This window comes from Theobroma cacao, chromosome 2, assembly GCF_053813885.1.
Source record: "Theobroma cacao isolate CCN51 chromosome 2, ASM5381388v1, whole genome shotgun sequence".
NCBI classification, from domain to species: domain Eukaryota; kingdom Viridiplantae; phylum Streptophyta; class Magnoliopsida; order Malvales; family Malvaceae; genus Theobroma; species Theobroma cacao.
In genome coordinates this window covers 7,294,863-7,317,822 of record NC_142640.1, presented here as the reverse complement: position 1 = coordinate 7,317,822, position 22,960 = coordinate 7,294,863, and the positions used below count along the sequence as shown (strand labels likewise).

General features: G+C 35.9%; 3 protein-coding genes across 6 annotated transcripts; all 3 read left to right on the top strand.

The window, feature by feature from the left end:
- The first annotated feature begins 5,232 nt into the window (after positions 1–5,232).
- Positions 5,233–9,317, top strand: LOC108660565 (putative protein phosphatase 2C 10). Of its 3 annotated transcripts, XM_088804050.1 has the most exons (5): positions 5,246–7,440; positions 7,821–8,073; positions 8,163–8,241; positions 8,535–8,689; positions 8,766–9,317. In XM_088804050.1, the coding sequence occupies exons 3-5, from the start codon at positions 8,235–8,237 to the stop codon at positions 8,904–8,906; spliced, it is 303 nt and encodes a 100-aa protein (XP_088660176.1). In that variant the 5' UTR covers positions 5,246–7,440; positions 7,821–8,073; positions 8,163–8,234; the 3' UTR covers positions 8,907–9,317. The 3 variants fall into 3 exon arrangements, 2 of the variants coding, with proteins under 2 accessions (XP_088660176.1, XP_088660175.1); XR_016024805.1 differs by lacking the exons at positions 8,535–8,689; positions 8,766–9,317 and having other exon boundaries at positions 5,233–5,753; positions 7,201–7,440; XM_088804049.1 differs by lacking the exon at positions 8,163–8,241 and having other exon boundaries at positions 5,249–7,440; positions 7,821–8,097.
- A 1,965-nt stretch (positions 9,318–11,282) lies between these two features.
- On the top strand, positions 11,283–17,122 carry TOC64-V (translocon at the outer membrane of chloroplasts 64-V). Of its 2 annotated transcripts, none has more exons than XM_007042889.3 (13): positions 11,283–11,766; positions 11,862–12,014; positions 12,105–12,229; positions 12,424–12,549; positions 12,989–13,171; positions 13,317–13,461; positions 13,636–13,804; positions 14,149–14,283; positions 14,364–14,564; positions 15,305–15,432; positions 15,524–15,575; positions 15,755–15,824; positions 16,569–17,122. In XM_007042889.3, exons 1-13 carry the CDS (start codon positions 11,516–11,518, stop codon positions 16,649–16,651), a joined length of 1,821 nt encoding a protein of 606 aa, XP_007042951.2. In that variant the 5' UTR covers positions 11,283–11,515; the 3' UTR covers positions 16,652–17,122. The 2 variants fall into 2 exon arrangements, with proteins under 2 accessions (XP_007042951.2, XP_088659783.1); XM_088803657.1 differs by having other exon boundaries at positions 11,629–11,766; positions 11,876–12,014; positions 16,569–17,096.
- A 1,905-nt stretch (positions 17,123–19,027) lies between these two features.
- Positions 19,028–20,977, top strand: LOC18608288 (7-deoxyloganetin glucosyltransferase-like). The gene is made up of 2 exons (XM_007042888.3): positions 19,028–19,580; positions 19,741–20,977. The coding sequence occupies exons 1-2, from the start codon at positions 19,061–19,063 to the stop codon at positions 20,709–20,711; spliced, it is 1,491 nt and encodes a 496-aa protein (XP_007042950.3). The 5' UTR covers positions 19,028–19,060; the 3' UTR covers positions 20,712–20,977.
- The last annotated feature ends 1,983 nt before the right edge of the window (positions 20,978–22,960 follow it).

Sequence of the window (22,960 nt, the reverse complement as noted above, 5' to 3'; positions counted from 1 at the left end):
GCCTGAGAAGCCACACAATCTCACTTGTCGTAGTAGCCATGGCCTTATACTTTGCTTTTGTGGAGAAACGAGAAACAATTGACTGTTTCTTAGATCGTCATGAAATAGGAGATGAACTAAGAAAGATGATGTATCCAGTAGTTGACCTACATGTTGTTGGGCAACCTGCCCAATTTACATCCCAGTAAGCTACAAGAGACAACTAAGTATGAGCAGGAAGTAATAAACCTTGGTTTGGAGACCTTTTTAAGTATTTAAGGACACGCAAAGTTGCATTTAAATGAGGTTGATGTAGGCAATGCATAAACTAACTTAACACATGAACAACAAAACTAATATCGGGTCGTGTAATGGTGAGATATAACAATTTACCAATCAACCTTTTGTGCTGCCCAGGGTCCAAACAAAGTGGGCTTGTATCAGGATCTAGCTTGACATGTTGGTCCATGGGTGACGACGCGAGCTTTGCAACCAGTGAGTCCGCTATCCGCCAATATATCAAGAATATATTTTCATTGACTCTAGACCACATCAGAAAGAGATGGTGCTACCTCAATTTCCAAAAACTATTTCAGTTTGCCTAAATTTTTAATACAAAACTCACCATTCAAGTGACCTTTTAGTTGAAAAATTTTTAGTGCATTAGTCCCTGTCATTATAATGTCATCAATGTAGATTATACTACAATAAATGACTCCTTGGTTGAGTACATAAATAGAGAATGATCGGCTTGAGATTGGACAAAACCAATAACCAGTAAAGAATTAGTAAACTTTTGATACCAATTTTGTGATGCTTGTTAAAGCCCAAAGAAAGATCTCTTAAGATAACAAACATGTTGTTCCCTTTTTTTTGGCAAAACCTTAAGTTATTTTCATATAGATTTCTTCCTCCAGATCTTTATGTAAGAATGCATTATTGAAATCCAATTGGTACAACTTCAAACTATGTACCACGACAATTGTTAAAAGGCACTGTACCGTAACTAGTTTTGCAATAAGAGCAAAAGTCTCAAGAAAATCCACCCCTTCAATTTGAGAATAGCCCTTGGCAACTAGTCGTACTTTATAACACTCCACTACCCCATCTAGGTTGTATTTGATTTTATACACCCATTTGGAATCAATGGCTCGCTTCCCTGGAGACAGAGATGTTAAGATCTAGGTATTGTTTGCTTTTAATGCATAAATCTCCTTTGCCATAGCATCACGCTAATGTTGTAATTTAATTACCTAAAAAAAATGACTTTGGTGCATCGGTAGCAAAAATGGCCACTAAAAACACACTGTGAGCTTTAGAAAATTTGGAATAAGAAATATTGTGAGATAAGGGATATACCGTTGAGTTGGTCGAAGGAGGTGAAGAGTGCGACGTAGGAGCAAATGAAGGGGGTAATCTATAATCATAACCAGAAAAAGTCTTTGAAACTTGTTGCTATCCTTTGGCATGAATAATATTGTGCTGTTCTCCATGTGATGAAGGGACATTAACTTTTTCAATTTCTATCCTTAGCTCAATCAAAAGAGAATAAGGTGAATTAGCAATCTGGTTGACGTTGTCTTTTTCACGGCCCGAAGTGGGACTCTAGACTGAGCTTGAAAGTTTGTGGCTTAGAGATGAATCACTTGGAGTCCGCGCCTTTAAGTCCGAGTTGTTGACTTTACGACCCTTTGGTGTTTACTTTTCTTGGGTGTGAGCTAATGGTATATCTTTATGGTGGGCCAATCTAAATTCTTGAACTTGTTGTGGACTGGTCGGTGACGGTGGGCTGTCATTATGCTTCTGTTATGCGGTATTTTCAAGACTTAGGTGTCCACATGGCTCATCAAATAGACTGAAAAAAGTGGTTCGTGCATGCTGATGTGTATTTTTAGCAGTTGAATTATTAACTTCTTTACCTATCTTGACAAAAAGGAATATTTCTTCCCAAAAGTGCACATTTCAAAACATATAAATCCTTTTGCTTTTAAGATCATATATGCGATAGCCTTTCTATCTTGAAAGATAGCCAACAAAAATGCCTAGTTTATTGTGAGAGGAAAACTTATCACGTATCTTGTTGTTGACATGCTTGTAATAGAGACATCCAAAGGATTTAAGATGGTCATAAGATGGAGGTCTATCAAACAGTTTCTCATATGGAGTCTGATTTGCTATGACTGAGAGTGACATGCAATTTATTAGATACGTTGTAGTAGGTACACATTCACCCCAAAAAGTGATGGGAAGATTTGCTTGAAATCGAAGTACATGAGCCACTTCTAAAAGATGGTGATGCTTACGTTTCACCATACCATTTTGTTAGGGTGTGTCTATGCAGTTGGATTGTCTCTCTATACTATACTTAAAATAATGGCCCACCAAATCTTCATGCTTAAATTCCAAGCCGTTGTTTGTTCGCAATATCTTGACTTGCGCATTGAATTGTGTCTTGACCTACAGAAAAAAATTAAGAAAGAAATTTTTAATTTCTGATTTACACTTTATAAGAAAAACCCAAATTGCCCGACTGTAGTCATCAACAATAGTGAGAAAATAATGTGACCTCAAAAAAGATGCAGCGTGATAAAAACCCCAAATATCGTAATGAATTAAATCAAAAGCATGCAAACTTTTATTCTTATGAATTGGAAGAGGTAATTTGGTTTGTTTTACCCTACAACAAGCATTATAAAGAAAATTATCTTTTCTAGTGGAGGTAATAGATAAATTCGAAACCACTTAGAGACAATCCAAAAGAATGTGCCATAATCGGTGATGCCACAAAATTGCAGTATCTTTGCCTTTAGCCAAAAATGTCTTGCTTGCCTTCATTGGCTCCAAGTAATACAATCCATTCCGCACTCTATCCACTCTAATTGGCTTTCTCGAGTGAAGTCTTGTATTACACAAAAATCAGATCAAAATATGAGAAGACAATTCAAGTCACAGGTTATTTTGCTCACAGATAGTAAATTAAAATAAAATTCGAGTATGCTAAGGACTCGTTCTAAGGTTAAATTATGAATAAGATTCACTCGACCCAAGGCATGTATTAGCATAGTGTCACAATTCGAAATTTGAACAGTTGGAATATTAGGATTTTCAACTATGTCAGATAAACTATCGATGTGATAAACAATATGATTTGTGGCCCCAATGTCAATTACCCACGAATTGTCCCTTTTACCAGAGAAATTACAAGAAAAATTTGCATTGGAGGCCATATTGGCCGCTGGTCCACTATTAGGATTGAGTTGATTGGACAGTTGGCCTAAGAAATCTATCAATTGTTGGATATGGGCCTACATTAGCTCAAGAATGATTGTAGGGGACTCGTGGGAAGTGTCCGTCTCTATTTCAGTCGCAAACGTAAGGGTTTGCATTACAGTCATCATCATTTAGGCTCTTGTCGTCCGATCGTCATGCATACGCGCTTGTTCTTTTTTGAGTTTTGATTTTCGTTGCCAATCTGATAGGTAATCGACGATTTCATGCAAGAATCATGCTGTGACTGATTTTGTGGCAATGAGAGGAATGGGAACAAAAACTTTCAACTTCGCTTTGATATCACTAGTCATTGTGCTGATCAACTCATTGATCCCCGACCTTCTATTAGTTGCAACATCTTGCACCACCGGTGGTTTGGTTTCTTGCCATAAAGGCTGTTCCTTTGGGCACTCTAGCTCGTGATGCAGCCACTATCAATTGTTTTTCCTTTTGTGTTGTGATTGCATAAGCCCATCCAATTGATAGTAAAAGTTTCAGGTTGAGAATCACATGGTTTTATAACTTTTATCCACCCTCAGCAGAAAATCGAATACCTTCTCTTCATAGCTTATCTCCTGCATCTGTCTCGCCATACGACAAATGCATTTTCCATAGGTACAAATCAGTAAAGGTCAAAAAGTTTGAGCTTTACTCCATAAAGCTTTCAATTTTCTATAATAAGTAAAGATTGGAACCTTCTCTTACTATAAGAGCGCAATAGCTCGTTTAAGTTCATAAACCCTAAGAGGAATGCTTTAAGCGAACTGTTCCTTGAGGTCTGCCCATAACTTGCTTGCATTCTCTGCATGCACTGCTCCACCTTGCAATTTTTTAGAAAGAGCATTGATCAATCAAGACAATACTATTGCATTGCACTGTACCCAGTTTTGAAATTTTAGGAAATTGACTTCCGGTTTTGAAATTGATCCATCCACGGACCATGCTATGTTCTTGGATTGGAGAGCATTTAGAAAACTACACTTCTAAGTGAAATAGTTATCTCCTGTTTCACTTAAAGGATGCATAACACATATTAGCGTAAAATGATCAAAGGAATGTAGGTAATAAGGTGATTTGGTATCAATCAAAGTGTTGTTTGATGCACTAACATGTATGATGGGTATCAAGCTCACATTACTCTTGTTTGCTCTTTCTTCACCCTTATCAGTCATTGAAAAGTTTTAGCTTAGATTGTTTGCAATCTTGTTCTGATACCATAAAAAATTTAAACACTCTCTGATATGAATTTTATTAATAAACCACTATATGATTATATATAAATCTCAATGTCAATACAAAAGGAAACAAATTATACAATATAATGAATTGCGTAAAATGATGATAATGTGTTATAACTAAGCCTAAAATGAAAAAAATCAAAACTCTAAGTCAAACCAAATAAAACAACCTTCGTTAAATTCAATAAATTCTCTCTCCAAAAAACTCTTCTAAGCTCTTACCAAAACCCTTTGTTACTCAATTCTTTTCATAATTCTTTTCATCTTATTCTCCACCATGCTCCTTCATATTACTTTTTTTACTTTTTTCTCGATATGTATCCCTCACCTCTCTTGCCATAAACACTTTAACACCTTAAAGAGTAATCAATTTTTTTCTCTATGACCTTTAACGCATCTCAATGGGCTGACTTTTGAATAGAGGGGTACCCACCAGTGGGCACAGTTGACCGACGCGAAAATTACCAGTTATTAAAGCATTATTTTAATGGAAATTGAGAAAAATGAAAAGATCAAAATCTCAAAATCTCAAAAAAAAAAAAAACCAAAACAGCTCTTCTTAGCAGTAATTATGAAATTTCATTTCAAATAGTAAACTAAAAAAAAAAAAGAAAAATACTAGTGCTTTTCATACTACTCAGTAAACAAAGAAAAAAGACCAAAACACAGGCAAAGGGATAAGTCAATAAGGACAAGCTCTTGCCTTTTTCTGTGGGAGCCTATTTCTTTGCCCCTGTAAAGACCATTTTTTTGTTTTGTTTATTTTTATAACAGTTACTACTATACTAGGTTTTGTCATTATTTTGTATACGTATAATTCTTGTATAATTCTTGTGCATATTTTTGTCTCTTTTCTCTGATAGAGAAAAAATGAGAGTCAAAGAATTGGGCGATTCAAGTCTTGTACAGCTATGGGTTTTTGTTCTTTTTTTTCTTTGTTAAATTTCTTTCTTGTGAATTGGGTGTTTTGGTGGATCGATAAGGAAAATTCTGAGAAACCCATTTCATGATTTTGTATTGTTTTTTGTTTTGTTTGTAGGAGTTTTCTAGGGTTTTATGGCTGTTTATGATGGTGGGATTTCACCTGTTTTGATGTTCAAAATTGTTTTCTTTGATTCTGATTATGCAGGTTGAGGAATTCTTGGGGGAACAAGGTTAGTTATTTTTTTTTTAAATGTTGAGTGGTAGCAAAAGAATGTGAGAGGTGCGGAGGGGCGGTTAAATTATATGGATAGTCTATGTTGCTTCAACTCTGTCTGTTCTCAGGTCAACGATACCTCCACTTCTTTCGGCAAATTTTCTTTTTTGGTTCCCAATTTCATTTTTTGTATGTGTTGTCTAAATCTATATCAGTTTCCTGGTTGTTTTATGCTATGTTTATATATGCTTGGATATCTTTGGTTGGTGGTTTAGTTAGATGTTGCAAGGGCATGATCTGGTTTAGTGGTAACTTTGACTTTATAACAGAGTTTGTGTTCCTTTTACTTTAAGTGTGTAGGCTATATTTTCTCAGAACCAGAGGTTTCCAGGGGTGAAAAAGGGAAATGAAACAAGAAAAGAGAATAAGCTAGATGGAATGTTGATATGTGTGCTTTAAATGTGCAGTTTCAAATTTTTTTTTTTTACTTTAATGGAATGTTGATATGCTTGCTTCTTTTGAAATGGAGAATTATGTGAATTCCTTTCTTACAGAATCTCTGGATTATGACAATGTTTGGCTTAGATGATTGTGTGCATTAAAACAATGAGATTAAAGAATGATTACATGAGAAAAAGGAGAATAATGAATTTTTCTTTTATGTATTATTTCAAGAAATGTGCTGCCTTTAATGAGACCAGTGAATAGTAAATCGAAAACAGCATAATGCATTTTTTCTGTAGCATTTTCATTTATTCTGGTATCATGTGCAAAATAGGGAGAGTATACCATACTGGTTCATGGTTCATTTGGGATTCCTATTATGTGTTTTTTGCGATTAGCATTTGTATTCTCTTTATTGTTTGGGTCACATTTCTTAAAAGCCATTGAAGAACATTACTAATTTTATGCTTGTATTTTGTGAATATTGTTACATTTACGAACAAAATAGTATTCCTTTAGCTTTTGTGGGGATTTTGCTTTAAATATCATAAAAGCATCAGCACAGGTTTCCCATTCCTTTTTTTGGATACCAGAGGTTAAGAAAAGATAAGCAATAGGCTTACTCCAAGATAATTGCTCTTCTTGATTTCCCTGATTCATGTTTTGGAGATTCAGTTAAATCATTTTCTTATCTATTTTAAGTTTTGAATTTGATGCTACTCTTTTGGAAACATGTTTCAATGAAAATTGTCACTAATATGGTTTGTTGGTATTAGAAAGAAGTATAATTACATAGAACTTGGTTGCCGTAGTTCTCTTTTGCTTGCTTTCAAATTGTTTTTGGCTGCAAATTGGAAATTGTAATTTTGTGAAATAACTGATATTGGGAAGGAAATTTCTTCTGAAAGATTCTTGTAGGCTTTCAATTGATTCAACCATATTATTTGTTGGATTGCTTTTGTTTCTTCTATTTTCTTTTTTTCCCCCCAAAATTAAACTATTTTGGCGCTTCTTCAATCCTTTTATTGCACATTTCCTCCTCGAAAATTATGTTTTTGATCTTTGTGAAGTTGGTTTTCTGATTCCATATTTCTAAAATATCTTAAAAGTTTTAATTCTTCTTCTCTTTAGGTTGTTGGAGGACGTTCTTCATGTAGCTCTGGAAAGGGCAGAAGCCATCGGTGCCCTGTCAAGTATGGCTTCAGTCTAGCAAAAGGAAAAGCAAGTCACCCAATGGAGGATTACCATGTTGCAAAGTTTGCTCAGCTTCATGGACATGAACTTGGACTTTTTGCTATATATGATGGCCATTTGGGAGATAATGTACCTGCCTCTCTGCAAAAGCATTTGTTTTCCAATATCTTAAAGGATGTGAGTTCTTGATTAATCAAATATGCATAATCCATAAAGGCTAAGGGGCATTTGCATAGCAGAGTCAGAAGGAATCATTCTTGTCTGTTACCTACTGCATTTTAAAAGAGTGTCTTTGTTGATCTCGCAATTGCAATGGGGATATCCATGTAAACTTAGCTCAGGTGATAGAGATGTGGGGATTTTGGGTAGAGAATAAACTTACCTTTTGCAGTTCATTTGATAATAGACTAAAATCCTGGTTAGAAAATGTAAGGCAAAGGAAGAAACTTTAATTGGCCTTGAATTGATGATTCCATGATTCTGGATGTTATACTTCCCTGGCTACTTGACTGGTTGTTAAAATATGCCCTTACCTTGTGATATGCAATAAATTGCAGGAGGAGTTTTGGACTGATCCCACTAGATCCATATCTAAAGCTTATGAGAAGACAGACCAGGCAATTCTCTCACACAGTCCTGACTTGGGATGAGGGGGATCTACTGCTGTCACTGCAATTTTGATAGATGGGCGGAAATTATGGGTAGCCAATATTGGAGATTCACGTGCTGTTCTCTCAAAGAAAGGGCAGGCAATACAGATGAGTATTGATCATGAGCCCAACACTGAGCGGGGAAGCATTGAAAACAGAGGTGGCTTTGTCTCAAACATGCCAGGTTAGTTGACAACTACTTTGTCCTTATGTCAAATTGTTTTTATTTTCTTTTTTCACTGAATGAAGGTAAAAAAGTTCACTTTGGGGAGGCTTATATGACACCTGCATGAAGAGTTGGAGGCCTTTTTTCTGAATTTCATGCCAGGTTTGCGTTTGTGTGTGACAAATAAGTAGACTTGATAAAAAGCTTATTCAACAGAGACTGACAATCTCTCTCGCTATATTGGTTTAGTCGTTGCCCTTTTTCTTTCTTTTTCCCATTTGTTTGTGTGTGCTTACTCTTTTTCATTTCATTCTGGTCTATGTTGTCGAATCTAGTATGCTCGTGTGAAATCCTTGTATATGCTAATTAATCAGTACTAGACGTTTGTCTGACTTACCGATGCTATTCTTGATTTTCTCTTTCATGATAATTGATCTTGTTGCATTTTATCCCAGGAGATGTTGCAAGAGTGAATGGCCAACTTGCTGTTTCTCGTGCTTTTGGAGACAAGAATCTTAAATCACACCTCAGATCTGATCCTGACGTACGAAATGCTGATATTGACTCGGATACTGAACTTCTCATCCTAGCAAGTGATGGACTATGGAAGGTGATCCATCTCTCTCAAGATCAGCAATTTCTCATGCCTTGTTTATTTTTCTCATGCTGAATGGAATTTAATCCAGGTGATGTCCAATCAAGAGGCAGTTGATATTGCAAAAAAGACCAAGGACCTGCAGAGGGCAGCCAAACAGCTAGCAGCGGAGGCATTGAACAGAGACAGTAAGGATGATATCTCCTGTATTGTAATTCGTTTCAAGGGGTAAACGGAAACTGAATGCAACAGAAAACAGTTCCTTGATTGCATAAGGTGCGAATCAATAGGCAAACACAAGCTAGCAATCTCATGAAATGCATCATGGTGAAAATTCACTATATGATATTTCTCTTCTCTGTAAAATTAAAGTAGTAGCATATTGGGTCGTGCGGCTTGATATTTGCTTGATTTCTTCAATTTGTAGATTCGTTCCATCATTTTTCTGTATAATTTGCATTGCTCCTCCGAAGCCATTGAGATTAAAATGGATTTATATAAAACTGCATGTATGCATGCAGTCGCTGTGATAGAAAAATGTTATATGCTTGAAAGGCTCCAATATGTTGAAACTATCTTCCTCTCTTTGGGGCATATAATATGAGAAAGATAATGGATAAACCATAAATGGGTCTTTGAATTCTCTCTAAATGCCAATTATGTCATTGCACTTTAATTTTTAGGTAACCATCGATGCTTTTTTGTTATGGCATTTCAATGGAATATGCTTGTTGGGCAAGTTATTATTGAGGAGATTGTTATGAAGATTATATTGTAGCATTTGATTGAAATGAAAAAGTATTGATTAAAATTTGGAAAAAGTAACATTACAGTATCTAGTTTACAAGCACAAACATTTTAAAATTAGACTTTAGAGAAAATATAAACGGCATAAAAAATAGAAGAGTGAATCTTTTTTTTGCTGGCCAGCGAACTCTGAGTTTTAGAGAGAGCGTAAGTGATAATTATTGAGAGAAAAAAAAAAATGAAAATCTAAGGAAAGAGAGAAGTGACAAAAAAAAAAATACTGAGAATATTAGATGTTTTTTGGGATAACTAGTATTGTACTTGTCCAAGTAAAATGCGAAAAGCTGGTACCTAAACAGCATAACAAGCCGAAAAAGAAAGTTTAATGGGTTGTTGGGCACTCGAATAATTACCTCAAAAGCAACATAGAATAGCCAAAGTTCTCAAGTTTGTAAGTCCTCCAGAGATGTTGCAAGTGTGCTTACCACTCTTAACAGCATAGGGGCAAAACACTTGGCATTAGAGTGAGCAAGAATCCACTCAAACTATTCTTGCCAACAATCAAACCTCTTTTAATAAGCAGCTTTTCAGGAATTTGGTCCCAAATGTCCTGCAGGGGAAAAAACAAATGTGATCCCTAGTCTCTTCTTCAGCATCACAGAAATAACATCATGTTTTTACCAAGACTAATTCCCCAACTTCAGACCCGAGAAAGATACTCAGTTTATCTAAACTAACAAGCCAAGCAACAAAATCTATGCTTAGGGAGAGAGATTTGATTCCACACAAAATTTGTGCCCAACTGTAAGCCACTGACAAGTATCAGAAGCCTTAGACATGCCACTCTTTGCAGCCTGCCACACCACAATCTCATCAGCTGAGCAAATAGAAATAGGAGAGCACATCTGCTGAATCTGCCTTACATTACTGCCATGCACCATTTCTAATAAGATAAGCAACATTTGCAACTTCAGATATATCAAATCTGTGGTAAAATACCTCTGCCATAAGTAAGGAGAGGGCCAGAAGGTAGCCACTATCATACCAGAAAAAGAGCCCATTTCCAATCTCGTGCTTAATAAGGGTCCTTGCAGTTTCCTTAAGATTCCCCAAGGCCAGCTACACCTCTGAGTACAGTTAATCTTTCAAAAACTCCTGCCTTTTAGAAGATAAGCTTTAATCCAGGCAACCCAAAGAGAACCAGCTTGTGCAAATAAAGCCCGAAGATGCTTAAGATCACCTTCTTCATTGTTGGGATAGCATATAGTTTCTCAGCAAACTTTGGCATCCCCTGCATCACCATCTTTACATTCCCATAAGAAGAGGAGCAAATCTGCACAATTCTTTCGACAACTTTTGGAGGGAGAAAAATGATTCACCAGTAGCGCTCATTACTAGACTGGTGTTTAGGGTTAAAATGATGGTATTTTTTAGAATGATTAAATTTGTAAAATTTAATAATATAATATTAAAATATTAATTTTAAAAAATATTTTGTAATAAAATATGTGATAATCTTCTGACTCTAATCACTTGTGAAGTTTAATAGTTTGAAAAATACATTTTAATATTTTACAACTTTAATATTATTATTATATTTTTAACTTTTTAAAAGAATAAATGTAATTATTTAAAATATCACAACACAAAAATATAAACAAATACAATAAATATCATTCTCTCCTTTAAAATAAGGTGGTCATATAAATATATCATATTTATATTTTTAATTTGCACAAAAAGAATAATTTATTTTAAAAATTAATGGAAGGCGTATTTTGTACTGTAAGATAGGAGTAGAAAAAGGACAGTCCAAGATAGGCAGTCAAAATAGAAAATGCGGCGTTCAAGATTTCTATAGCTGCTACCAATACCAATGCCAAAGGTCCAAAGCCACAGACAAAGAATCCGGCGCGTCCTGTGTACGCACGCTTAATTGTTTACCCACAACGCACGGAAGCAAATTCCAATTTCTCTCTCCGATCATTAACCTTTCCTCTAAAACCCTTCCAAAACCCCTTTAGCCCCCTTTGTTTTGTGTTTTTTGTTATCCTTTTCCCCTCCCTTCTTCCCCCTTTCTCTCTGAATCCCATCATGTCAAAAGCGCTGCATCTAATAAAAACCAACGCTTCCAACCCCAAGGTTTGGATAGTGGCGGGAGTGACAGTGGCCGGAATCATAGTTCTGGCAGAGACCAGTAGAAGAATGAGAAGGAAAGCGATCATCATCAAAAGAGAAGATTTTGGCGCTTTTTTGGAACGCTTCGAGTTAATTCCTTTCCCTCAGCCGCCACCTCCTGCCGCCAAACTTCCACTATCGGGTCTTACCTTTGCCATCAAGGACATGTTCGTAATTCCAACGCTCTTTCCTCCCCAGTTATGTTTTCTTGTACATTTTTTCCCATCTTTTATTTGTTTTTTCATTCAATTGATTGTAACAGATTTGATGTGAAAGGTTATGTAACGGGGTTTGGGAATCCGGATTGGCGGAGAACACACGAGCCTGCTGATAAGACGGCGGTTGTGGTTACTGCTTTGTTGAAAAGTGGGGCTAAATGTGTTGGCAAGACAGTTATGGACGAACTGGCTTTTGGGTAACCTTTTATGTATATTTTTCTTTTTCTATCTAGGAAGAAGGGTACTTACCAAAGCGTGATACAAGTTTTGGTTTTTTGTTTTATTAGAGTAACTGGGGAAAATAAGCATTATGGAACACCTACAAATCCGAACATGGAGTCAAATGTTCCAGGAGGTTCTTCAAGTGGTTCTGCTGTGGCAGTTGCAGCTGAACTTGTGGACTTTGCTCTAGGTAAGTTCAGTTCTTTACAGTTCTCAATAGTCAACCCGACAGCTTTTCCCCTGTTTGTTATGTTTTTTCTTTCTTTCTTTCTTTCATGATTAATTAGTTACTAGACTGGAATATCATTCCTTTTCGATCCAGAAAGGGTTACTGCAGACTCTTAGTGTTATCTGAGCATAGAAGGTCTTTTCTTGACTTTGTAGGTACTGATACAATTGGTTGCGTGAGAATTCCGGCCTCATTCTGTGGTATTCTTGGGTTCCGTCCATCTCATGGGGCTGTATCTACAATTGGACTTCTTCCAAATTCACAAAGTTTGGATGCTATTGGTATTATCTAGCAATCGTGATTTATTTTATGCTTTAATTTTGCAATGTGACCTTGTTGTCTGATTGTTTAGATATTTGTTGGATATCCATGCAGATATTTGTTGATATCTTTATCTACTCTGAAATATGATTTTGCCAATTCGCTTTGCCCTCACCCAGTCTTTGTTTTTTTTCTTTTTTTAACTAAAGTGTGGTGCAACTGAAAGCAAGATTTATTAATGAATGGATGCCACCTCTGTTAACAGAGCAGACCATTCTTCCCCTATAGGGTTGTGGCATATGTCATTGCAGTTCTGTGAGAAGACTGGCTAGTTCAAAAAAATAATGGGCATTTAAGATTCTTATTTCTTGCTGATCAGTGAAATTCTGGGGAGTTCACTCTCCTTTGTTGCTTTTGTGATTGTCTTTTTATTGACATCGTCAAGTGATGATGTCTTAGGATGGTTTGCTCGTGATCCATCTATTCTACATTGTGTTGGACATGTTTTACTTCAACTGAAGGCAGTGGAACCTAGAAGGGCGAGACGCCTTGTGTTTGCTGACGATCTATTCCAGCTCTCAAAGGTCCCCAAGCAAAAGACAGTTTATGTTGTTAGCAAAGCAATTGAAAAGCTTTCTGGGTGTAAGTTGCATGACCTAAAATATCGATCCCTATCAGTTGCTTTTTGTGTGTGGTCTGAAAGTCACGACCCTAGCCTGCCGCTACCTCCTGTTATGATTATTTGAATTTTACTACTTGACGTTTCTACCTCTTGTTGATTGCACAGACCAGCCTCCAAAGCATATCAATTTTGCTCAATATGTTGCTTCAAATGTACCCAGTCTAAAGGGTTTTTGTCAACAATCCACACACCTGCAAAATGGAATTTCTATTTTGAAGGCTCTTTCATCAGTGATGGTGTCATTGCAAAGGTAATTGAGAATAATTTGTTGTTACATGCAGGAGTACCTATACCTTCTCCCCCTGCTTGTGTTGTTGCAATCCCTCAATCTGGATATTGTCATTATTATTGTTATGTTAAATTTTTGTTTCTTGGTTTTGTACATTGACCAGCTCTCTTAAAATCTACTAGTATTATGTTTCAGATATGAGTTCAAAACAAACCATGAAGAATGGGTTAAAGATGTTAAACCGAGACTGGGAGCTGAGATTTCTAATCATGTTCTTGCCTCAATCAACACTACGTATGGGAATGTGAAAAATTTGTACAAAGTTAGGACTGAGATGCGAGCTGCTGTGCAAAGTCTTCTAAAGGTGTGGCAGCTTCTTCTCCTTCTTCCTCTTTTCTTTTAAGTTGTATTAATTAACCTTTTGTTCTTCTTTTTCAAAGTTAATTTGTGTTATTATTTTCTATAATAATGTCTACCATAAACAAAAGGAGTTGCTAGAATTAGTCAGATTAAAAAAAATGTTAAATGTCTGATATATATTAGCAGTATATACATAGGTGCATTACTCTGATGGATTAGGGTTTACTTTTATGGATCCAAAAAACTCTCAAGTATTCGATGTTTGTCTTGAAATGGTATGGGTAAGGATAATAGCATATGGCATGGAATTGATTGATCTCACATGACAAGTTATCTTTTTTGTTTCAGGATGATGGAATATTAGTGATTCCCACAATTGCAGATGCTCCATTAAAGCTTAACTCAAAGAAAGGGTATTCCACTGAGTTTCATGATAAAGCATATGCATTATTGAGCATCGCTAGCATGTCTGGTGGCTGTCAGGTGGATTTTTGTTGCTAGGCTTAAGTTTTTATTCTCATGTGTTGTTCAGTCATTTATTTAACGTTACAATCTCTTCCCAGGTTTCTGTTCCATTAGGAAAGCATGATGATTGTCCTGTTTCTGTTTCATTTGTCACATACCATGGAGCAGATAAATTTCTTCTTGATACAGTTTTGGACATGTATGCATCTCTGCAAGACCAAGTCAGCATTGCATCCAATTCGGCGCCATTGCCTGATGTCAATGGTAATATGGATGCTTCTGAACTCTTGAAGGAAAAGGTTTGCTCACATCTAATGTCTTTCAATATCTTAATGCTTTGATTTGCCTAACAAAATTTCTACCAATGTCACTGATGTAATGGATTTGGAATTTGATTCTTGATTTTATTTGTTCATGGGACTTGTCAGTTTTCACCTTTTCAGATTACAACTAATCCAAAGTGAGGTTTTAGTTTGTCTGGTTGTATTCTTTTCCTTTCATAAGTTGTTTACTAAATGGCATACTGTTTAATGAGTTTTCACATACACTTGACAAGTAACGGTAGGAAGAATGCCTTCTTGTTCCTAGGGATGTTGGTTGGGCCTCTGAACCTGTAAAGAAATGATGGAGAACTTCTCTATGTCTCATTTTCTCTTGCTGAACTACTGCTTTTTTATTGCAACACTTCTAAGAACTAGCATCGAGCCTCACGCGTGCAGAAAGTATGTTTTTTCTGTTGAAGTTCATATTTGCAATAGGTGGGCAACTTTGGTCATAAACATTGATGCTTGATAATTTAGATCATATAGTAGTTTTTTCTATGTTAAATGCCAGTAGAAATTATTTATTCACTTTCAGGGGAGTTGGCACTTGTGGTGGTTTAAGGTATGACATTCATTTCTTATGAATAAGTTGCTGACACAATTAACATGCTGGTTTGTTGTGAAGTTGCACTTGCGTTTTTATTTACCTATAGTAAAAGATAAGTGAAAAAAAGGAGGTCTATTGTTTAAGTTTTGGTTGACAAGTTTCATTTCAGGGAAATGCTGCATTTAAGGGAATGCAGTGGAATAAGGCTGTCAGTTACTATAGTAAAGCTATTAAGTTAAATGGGACAACAGCAACATACTATAACAATCGGGCAGCAGCTTATTTGGAGCTAGGATGGTATAATATCTCAAAGATTTATAGCCACTCTTTTCATTGCATCGTTTTGTGTCTGCATTCTGCCAAGGGAAACTGATATTTGAATATGCAGCTTTCAGCAAGCTGAAGAGGACTGCAGTAAGGCAATATCACTTGACAAAAAGGTAATTGAATGAGTATGTGATGGTAATGTGATACTTTTGAATGATGTAGCTCCTCTTATTTGACAGTTTGTACTAGTGGAATTAAAAATTTGTATGCATGCATGAGATAAATGCTGCTACACTCCAGTCCAGTGATGTTAATAATCAGTTAATAATCAACTAATTTTATTTTTGTGCAGAATGTGAAGGCATATCTTAGACGTGGGACAGCCAGAGAATCACTACTCTGCTATAAAGAGGCTCTTGAAGGTGAGAACAGTGCTTATTGTGCCTCACATGTGACGTGAGACTCATTTCCAGCCAGCTAGCTTAAATGATTGATAAATACAACTAATTGATGCATTTCAGGTTTCTGGTTGTATAAATTGCAGCCTTTTTTATTATAATTATCTTTTAATGGCACCTAAAGCAGTTGTATGAATTGCTAAATCTACAATTGTAGTTTATGAAGCTTTTTCTTTTATCCCCCTTTCTTTTTCCTATCCCTGTCACTTTCATATATACTGATGGAATCTGATGTTCTAATTTTTAAAACTTTGAGATGCTGCGACAGTTAGGTTACGTAGTAATAATACATTAAATACTTGTACTTTGTCATTTGGTTGGCCCATTCTGTTCATACTAGGTTTGCTACCTGATGTGGGGTTTGGGAACATTAATGCAAACAGAGGAAAAAGTGCCCTGGTACCTTCGGCAAATAGTTTTTTTGATGCATAGTAGGGACATGCGTGGGTGCAGACAGATGCATAGGACCATTTACCCAGTGATTTGGGACCCAAACTCCATATGGTGTTCAAATCTGTCATGGAGTGAGATATGAAATAATTTTATAATTGATACATATTTCACCAGGCAATCCTGTCACTCCCGCATTCTTAGGACAGTTTTTTCTCCTAGGCATGATCTATTTGCATCTTATAATTTATATGTGCAATATTATGTATCATACTGCTCTTCTTATCTTACAGCAGTTTCTTGTTTTGGCATTTGCAGATTTCAAACATGCTCTTGTTCTAGAGCCACAGAACAAAGTTGCTAACCTTGCAGAAAAAAGACTAAGAAAACTGATATGTTGATGCTCCCCTGCTCTCCTCCCATCTTGTCTAACAAATATGGCAGACTTTAATCGAGGATAGGCACCATCCTCATGCAATATCAGCTGTTTGGATAGAAGGGTAAATGAAAGTAGAAGCTAGCTATTTAGAGGTTGCTGCCTGCGGCATTTTTATTGCTTTAACTTTTTTCCTTGGGCATATTGTTTCTGCGTAATCAATATATGTTCCCGCTGCATTAGTAAATGAGAGACTTGGATAGAATTTCAGCTTGTTGCACCTTGTAATCTACAGCGTTCACAAACTGAAAAAGGGAAGGAAATGATGCCTCAATGTTGGCAACTCAGGTCCAGAGTCTGTGTGTATGTTGAGGAGGTGTCATTACATCTTTGTATATGAATGCACAGTTACAATCTTGAGTTTTGTCCAATATTTGACCACTTCAAAACTTCATTTCCTTCTGGATAAAGGATAGTCTTAGTGTAGAATTTGCCAGCGATCTGTTTAGTCAATTATTTATCTTAAATAAACCTTAATTTCCATTATCAGCTGGCTATCTGTGCTCCCAAACGTTGCTTTTCCGGTCAAACGCCTGGCGTAACAAACCACCAGATTATTTATTTATTTATTTATTTATTTCACAGTTAGAATTAATATTCCTTATGGTTTAATGGCTTTAGATGTTAATACAGGGAGTAATAATTTGTCAGTTGACACCTTTGTTCTTTTTTCCTTTTTTTTTTTCGTTTTGTTCAAGGGAAAAACTATAAATTCCATATACTTTCAAAATAAAAAAATGGATTGTTTTATTTAAGAATTGTTAAATGTTCATTTTGAGTAGTCACCGCTAAAAAAACAAAGCAACAAAAAAAAAAAAAAAGAAAAAGAAAGAAGTGTACAGTTATTTTTTATGCAAAAGAAGTTTTCTTATTATATAAACACCCTACGCAGACAAATAATTAATAATCAAGTTGGAACATTGTTGTTAAGGCAAGTAACTGAGTTTGTGTTATCCATACAATAGATAGGCTATGGTCTATGGGACTTAATCTTAAGATAACTATTATCTTATTTTCTATATTTTCGAAAAAGATGTCCAAAATGTTGAGGTGTTTAATAAGCCGTGTTGCACTGCTACCCGTTTGTGGCAGTGCCACCAATTCCAAATTGCTGGATGATGAAGTGTTTGGATCGTAGACAAGTGAAACACAAACCAAAGAGCGAAAATGGAGGCTCCCAACAAATTAATTGGAAGTTAGTGCTTTATTTTTTGAGCTCTGTTTTAATTTTGTTGATTCTTGTGGTGGCTAGGCCTTGGAAGTAAGAATTTCGGGATTCTTGTTCCTGTTCAAAGGGAAGGAAAGGTTAGATGGAGAAAACCCAGGAATGGGTCTTGAAATATGAGGTTTTGGATAGAAAGATTGAAGGGTTAACAAAGGTAGTTTAGTGTCTTTTGAGGGTCTTACAGGAAGAAGAAAAGGAAGCTGAAAAGCGAGGAGCCAACAGAGAATGGTTAGAGAATGATACAGCCATTGCTTTAAGCATAATTATAGTAGATGAATATGGGATTGCTAAAGTTTGTAATAGATTTATGTCAGAAAATTTAGGGTACTTAAACCCTGGATACAGGTGCAATAAAGACGGCCCTTAATTTGGCTTTGCCGAGCAATTACATTGGTAAAAGATTTATCTGGAGATTGAGGTGATGAGTTTGATTGACTAATTTATCCTCAGGTTGTCGCGCATGCACATCCGAATTGTTTTATAGATTTAGTTGATTTTTTTGTGGCGAGAAGGAAAGAATTGTAAAGATTAGAATGGCTTTCGTTTGGTTTCATAATGTGAAGGCTTCATTTTCATGCTTTCTTAGGAATATTACTCAGTGAAATCATCATGAGTTTTGATAGGGGCTTGGGTTTTTTCTTTCCTCCTCCATTCTCTACGTCCTTCTTCAACCTACACTTTCACTTTCCTGTTTGTTTTTCCCTTTTTGAACTTTAATCGAGTAAAGATGATAAGAAACGGATTCAACATTTAATGAGTAACGTATATTTAATTTAATTTGGGTAAGGTTCACAGGGCAACTTTTTAAATATTAATCGGACATTCATAGGTTCAAGTACTCTGACCAATAATAAAATTTTAGTACTGGTATCTCACCTTATCATTCTTTAAAATTTTGTCCAAAATAATTTGAGGAAAAACATAGTGATGTCACACTATCATTGGTGGATGAAAATAATAGATGAATGTGATAAAAATGTAATTTTTGGAATATCTGGGTAACCTGTTGGTGATATGTACACAATAAAAAATTAATAGTCAAAGATATGGAGTCAGGTTTGGCAGATTGGTTATAAAAGGAAGTAGATAGACCTTTCGTTTGGGTACAACCCTGAGACAAGAAGCTGGACAATTTTTAGAAATCGAAGGATGGCTTGCAATAATGCAGTCGCTGACATGCCGCATGCCGTATGTATCCCATATCCAGCTCAAGGTCACATAAACCCAATGCTGAAGCTAGCAAAAGTCCTTCACCTTAAAGCCTTTCACGTAACCTTTGTCAACACTGACTACAACCATAAACGCCTACTCAGATCCAGGGGGCCGAATTCGCTCGATGGTTTGCCGGATTTTTGCTTTGAAACCATCCCGGATGGCCTTCCACCATCTGATGCTGATGCCACCCAAGACATTCTTCCTTTATTCGAGTCCCTTTCCAAGAACTGCTTAGACCCATTCCGTGATCTGCTTTACAAGCTCAATGACTCCGCATCTTCAATTGTCCCGCCCGTGACCTGTATTATTGCAGATGATGGCATGTCATTCCCCATGGAGGCAACTGAAGAATTTGGCATTCCCGGTGTACGTTTTTGGACAGCCAGCGCTTGCTTATGTGTTTGTTTCGCTCAGCTTCCACGTTTGGTTGAAGAAGGGTTAACCCCTGTGACAAGTACAATCCTCTCCTCTCCGTACAATCAAAATAAAAAACTTTAAATAGTTCTGGTGTAGTTTGGTTGGCTATAGAATTATAAAATGAATGAGATACTGTTGTTTAGGTTCTTCTGTTTTCGCTTACAGTGCCTGACACAACTTCTGTTTGGAAATCGCAGATGCGGGCGGTCTAACAAATGAATATTTGGATACTGTTATAGATTGGATGCCTGGAATGAAAAAAATGCGTTTCAGAGATCTTCCAAGTTATTTTAGAACTACAGACCCGAATGACTGGATGCTGAATTATCTCCTCGACCAAGCCTCGCTCGACTCTAAAGCTTCGGCTTTCATTTTCAACACATTTGACTCGTTGGAAAAAGACGCTTTGGATGCTATTTCGGCCATGTTTCTTACCCCTGTTTACAGCATTGGTCCTATTCACTTGCTTGTTGATCAGATCGGACATGATAAATTGAAACATATTGATTCAAATTTGTGGAAAGAAGAAACTGAATGTCTCAAATGGCTCGATACAAAAGAACCAAACTCTGTGGTGTACGTAAATTTTGGCAGCGTCGCCGTGTTGAGTCCTCAACAACTTGTGGAATTCGCTTGGGGCCTTGCTAATAGCAAAAAGCAGTTTTTGTGGATAATGAGGCCTGATCTCGTCGCGGGTGAGGCAGGGATTTTGCCACCTGAATTCGTCTCCGAAACTAAAGATAGAGGCATGTTAGCAAGCTGGTGTCCACAAGAGCAGGTCCTCAAGCACCCGTCAATGGGAGGGTTCTTATCTCACATGGGATGGAATTCAACCATCGAAAGTATATCTGCTGGTGTGCCAATGCTTTGTTTGCCAGTTCTTGCAGATCAGCAAACTAACTGCCGGCTTGCTTGCACGGAATGGGGAATTGGCATGGAGATTGATAACAATGTAAAGAGAGATCAAGTGGAAATGCTTGTTAGGGAGTTAATGGAGGGAGACAAGGGTGTGGAAATGAAGGCAAATGCCTTGGAATGGAAGAAAAAGGCAGCGGAGGCTTCTAGGCCCGGTGGTGGTTCTTTCGAGAATTTGGATAAACTGTTAATCCACGTTCTTCTGTCAGATAAGCATACAGATCACTTAAAAAGGGACAAGAACAGACATTAAAAGTGTCTTTCACGGATCTTTCTTGGTCAAGGTGGAAGCAGCTGAATTTGGTTAAGGAAGGAAGAATTAGACAGGAGGGAAGCAACGGCTACCTGGCAATTGAAGAAGAAGCTGATGAAGCAATAAGCATGTCGGTTTTTTCTTTTCCCAAATTCTAGGACTGTAAAACATTTTATTTGGTGTCATTTTGTTTAGTCAACTTATTGTTATTCCTTAAACGCTCAGACTAGTGTCGTTTAATTAAGTTTTTTAATAGTGTTTGTGGCTATATGCTACCTAAGATTGTTGTTTTGTTCTTCCTCAAGCTTAATAAATTTTGTTATCAATTGTTAAGCTCGCACAGAAGTCAATGCGGTGATTGACTTCATTTAATTGGATTTTTTTGTTAATTTTTTGGTTCACGAGGTCAGATTAGATTAGTGATTTGAATTTTCAAATTCATGCATAAAAACTAAAATGAAATGTGAATGAGTAAATTCTTTCATTCACTGTTTTCTCCAAATTTCAAACTACTCTGTTATTCTTTTTGTTTTTTGTTAAAACCAACAAGCTTGTTCTTGAAGCTCAAATTGTGTGTGCCAAGTTAATCGAGTTTTTCTCAAGTGTGTGTAGTCATGTCCGTGTAGCTTTCTGATAATAAGATGAGTGATTCAAAAATAAATCGTGGTAATTGCAGAAGCTGTGGCTGTTAAAGAAAGCTCTGAAGGGATCGGACGGAGTTAATTTGAATTAAGTCATATGCACAGTCGTACAAATTGCCACATCCATATTGCATCAATTATGAAGCTTTTTGTGATTGCCCTTTTTCCCCTCTGTCAAGGTCCATAAAGGAGAGGGACGGGACGTGAGCGTTGGCAAAGACAATCCAATTGAGTGTCAGTAGACCCATGTCTTCATATTTTATCTGGATTACACGTAGGGATGCTGAAAGCAATAATGCTGAACACATTAGTGGTGGATGCTATTGCTAAAAGTTATGAACATATCCACTACCACAAAGCCAACTGCAACCACTCTAATTATACTGGATGTGATCAGGAAAAGCGTGCCTTTACAAAGAAAAAAAAAATGAAGAGAGAGAGAGAAGGGGGTGTTTTAAAGGTTGAATTTTTTTATTTTGTTTGAAATTAGTGCTTTCCTGTGAAAAATCATTGAATTATAAGAATAACTTAACGACCCTTAATCGCAGGTTCGTAAAAAACACTTATCGTATCCGCAACAAAATTTTCATTGATTTCTTTTTTGGTTGAAGACAAATTAAAGAGTGGAGATTACTCAATTGAAAATATTTCTTAATTTCAGGAAAAAAATATCTTTTAGTATAAAATAATTTTATTATTTGAAAGTGAGAGATTTGAACTCAAATTTTTTAAATAAAGAGATGTGCACATCAATTATTGAGTTAGTTAATATTTGAGTTTATTTAAAATTGATTTTTGAATAATATTACATTTTGTAAAAGTTGAGACAAATTTGGTTTAATAGTTGATTTTTGTTGTCTAAAATAGGTTACGCCATCTAATTTATTTTTAAATTATTCAAAAAAAATTTAATTTTAATGTATAAGTTGGGTAAAAAATTAAAGGAAAATAATAATAACTAATAAATGTAAGACTTATATATTAGTAGTAGCAATTTATTTATTGAATGGTGAAAACAATATTTTTCTTAACTTAACGAAAAACAATATTTTTATACATAAATTAGCAAAAACAATATAAGAATATTACAAAAAAGTTTGTATTAAATTTGGACATTTTCAAAAAAAAAAAAAATATGGGACACCATCCCATATTGGAAAATAAAAGAAATGAGTAAAAAGTATATGCACTCCAAAAAAAAAAAAGAGTAAAAAGTATATCTGTTGGAAAAAACAATAGTTGTGTCTAATGGGAATACACACCTATACCTATAAAAGGACTCTCATATGGAACGACAAAAGACTGAAAACAAAAAAACAACAATCTCTCATTCCTTTCTCAAGATTCTTTAAGTTTTCTTCTATATTGTTTTGTTGTAAAGAATTTTATAGAAGTTTAATAATCTTGTCATACTTCAGTGAGTGCTTAATAGATTGATTTCGTTAATGTAAAACGCCGTTAATTACCAAGCTTCATTGTATCTTTGAGGTTCATACATTGGTAACTTTTTTGCACACTATAAGTGTGTGTGAATAAAACCTTAAGGAAAGTGGTATTCTTACATGCCTTGAAGCCATTTCTTGATTTTTCCAATTTTGTGTTCTAACA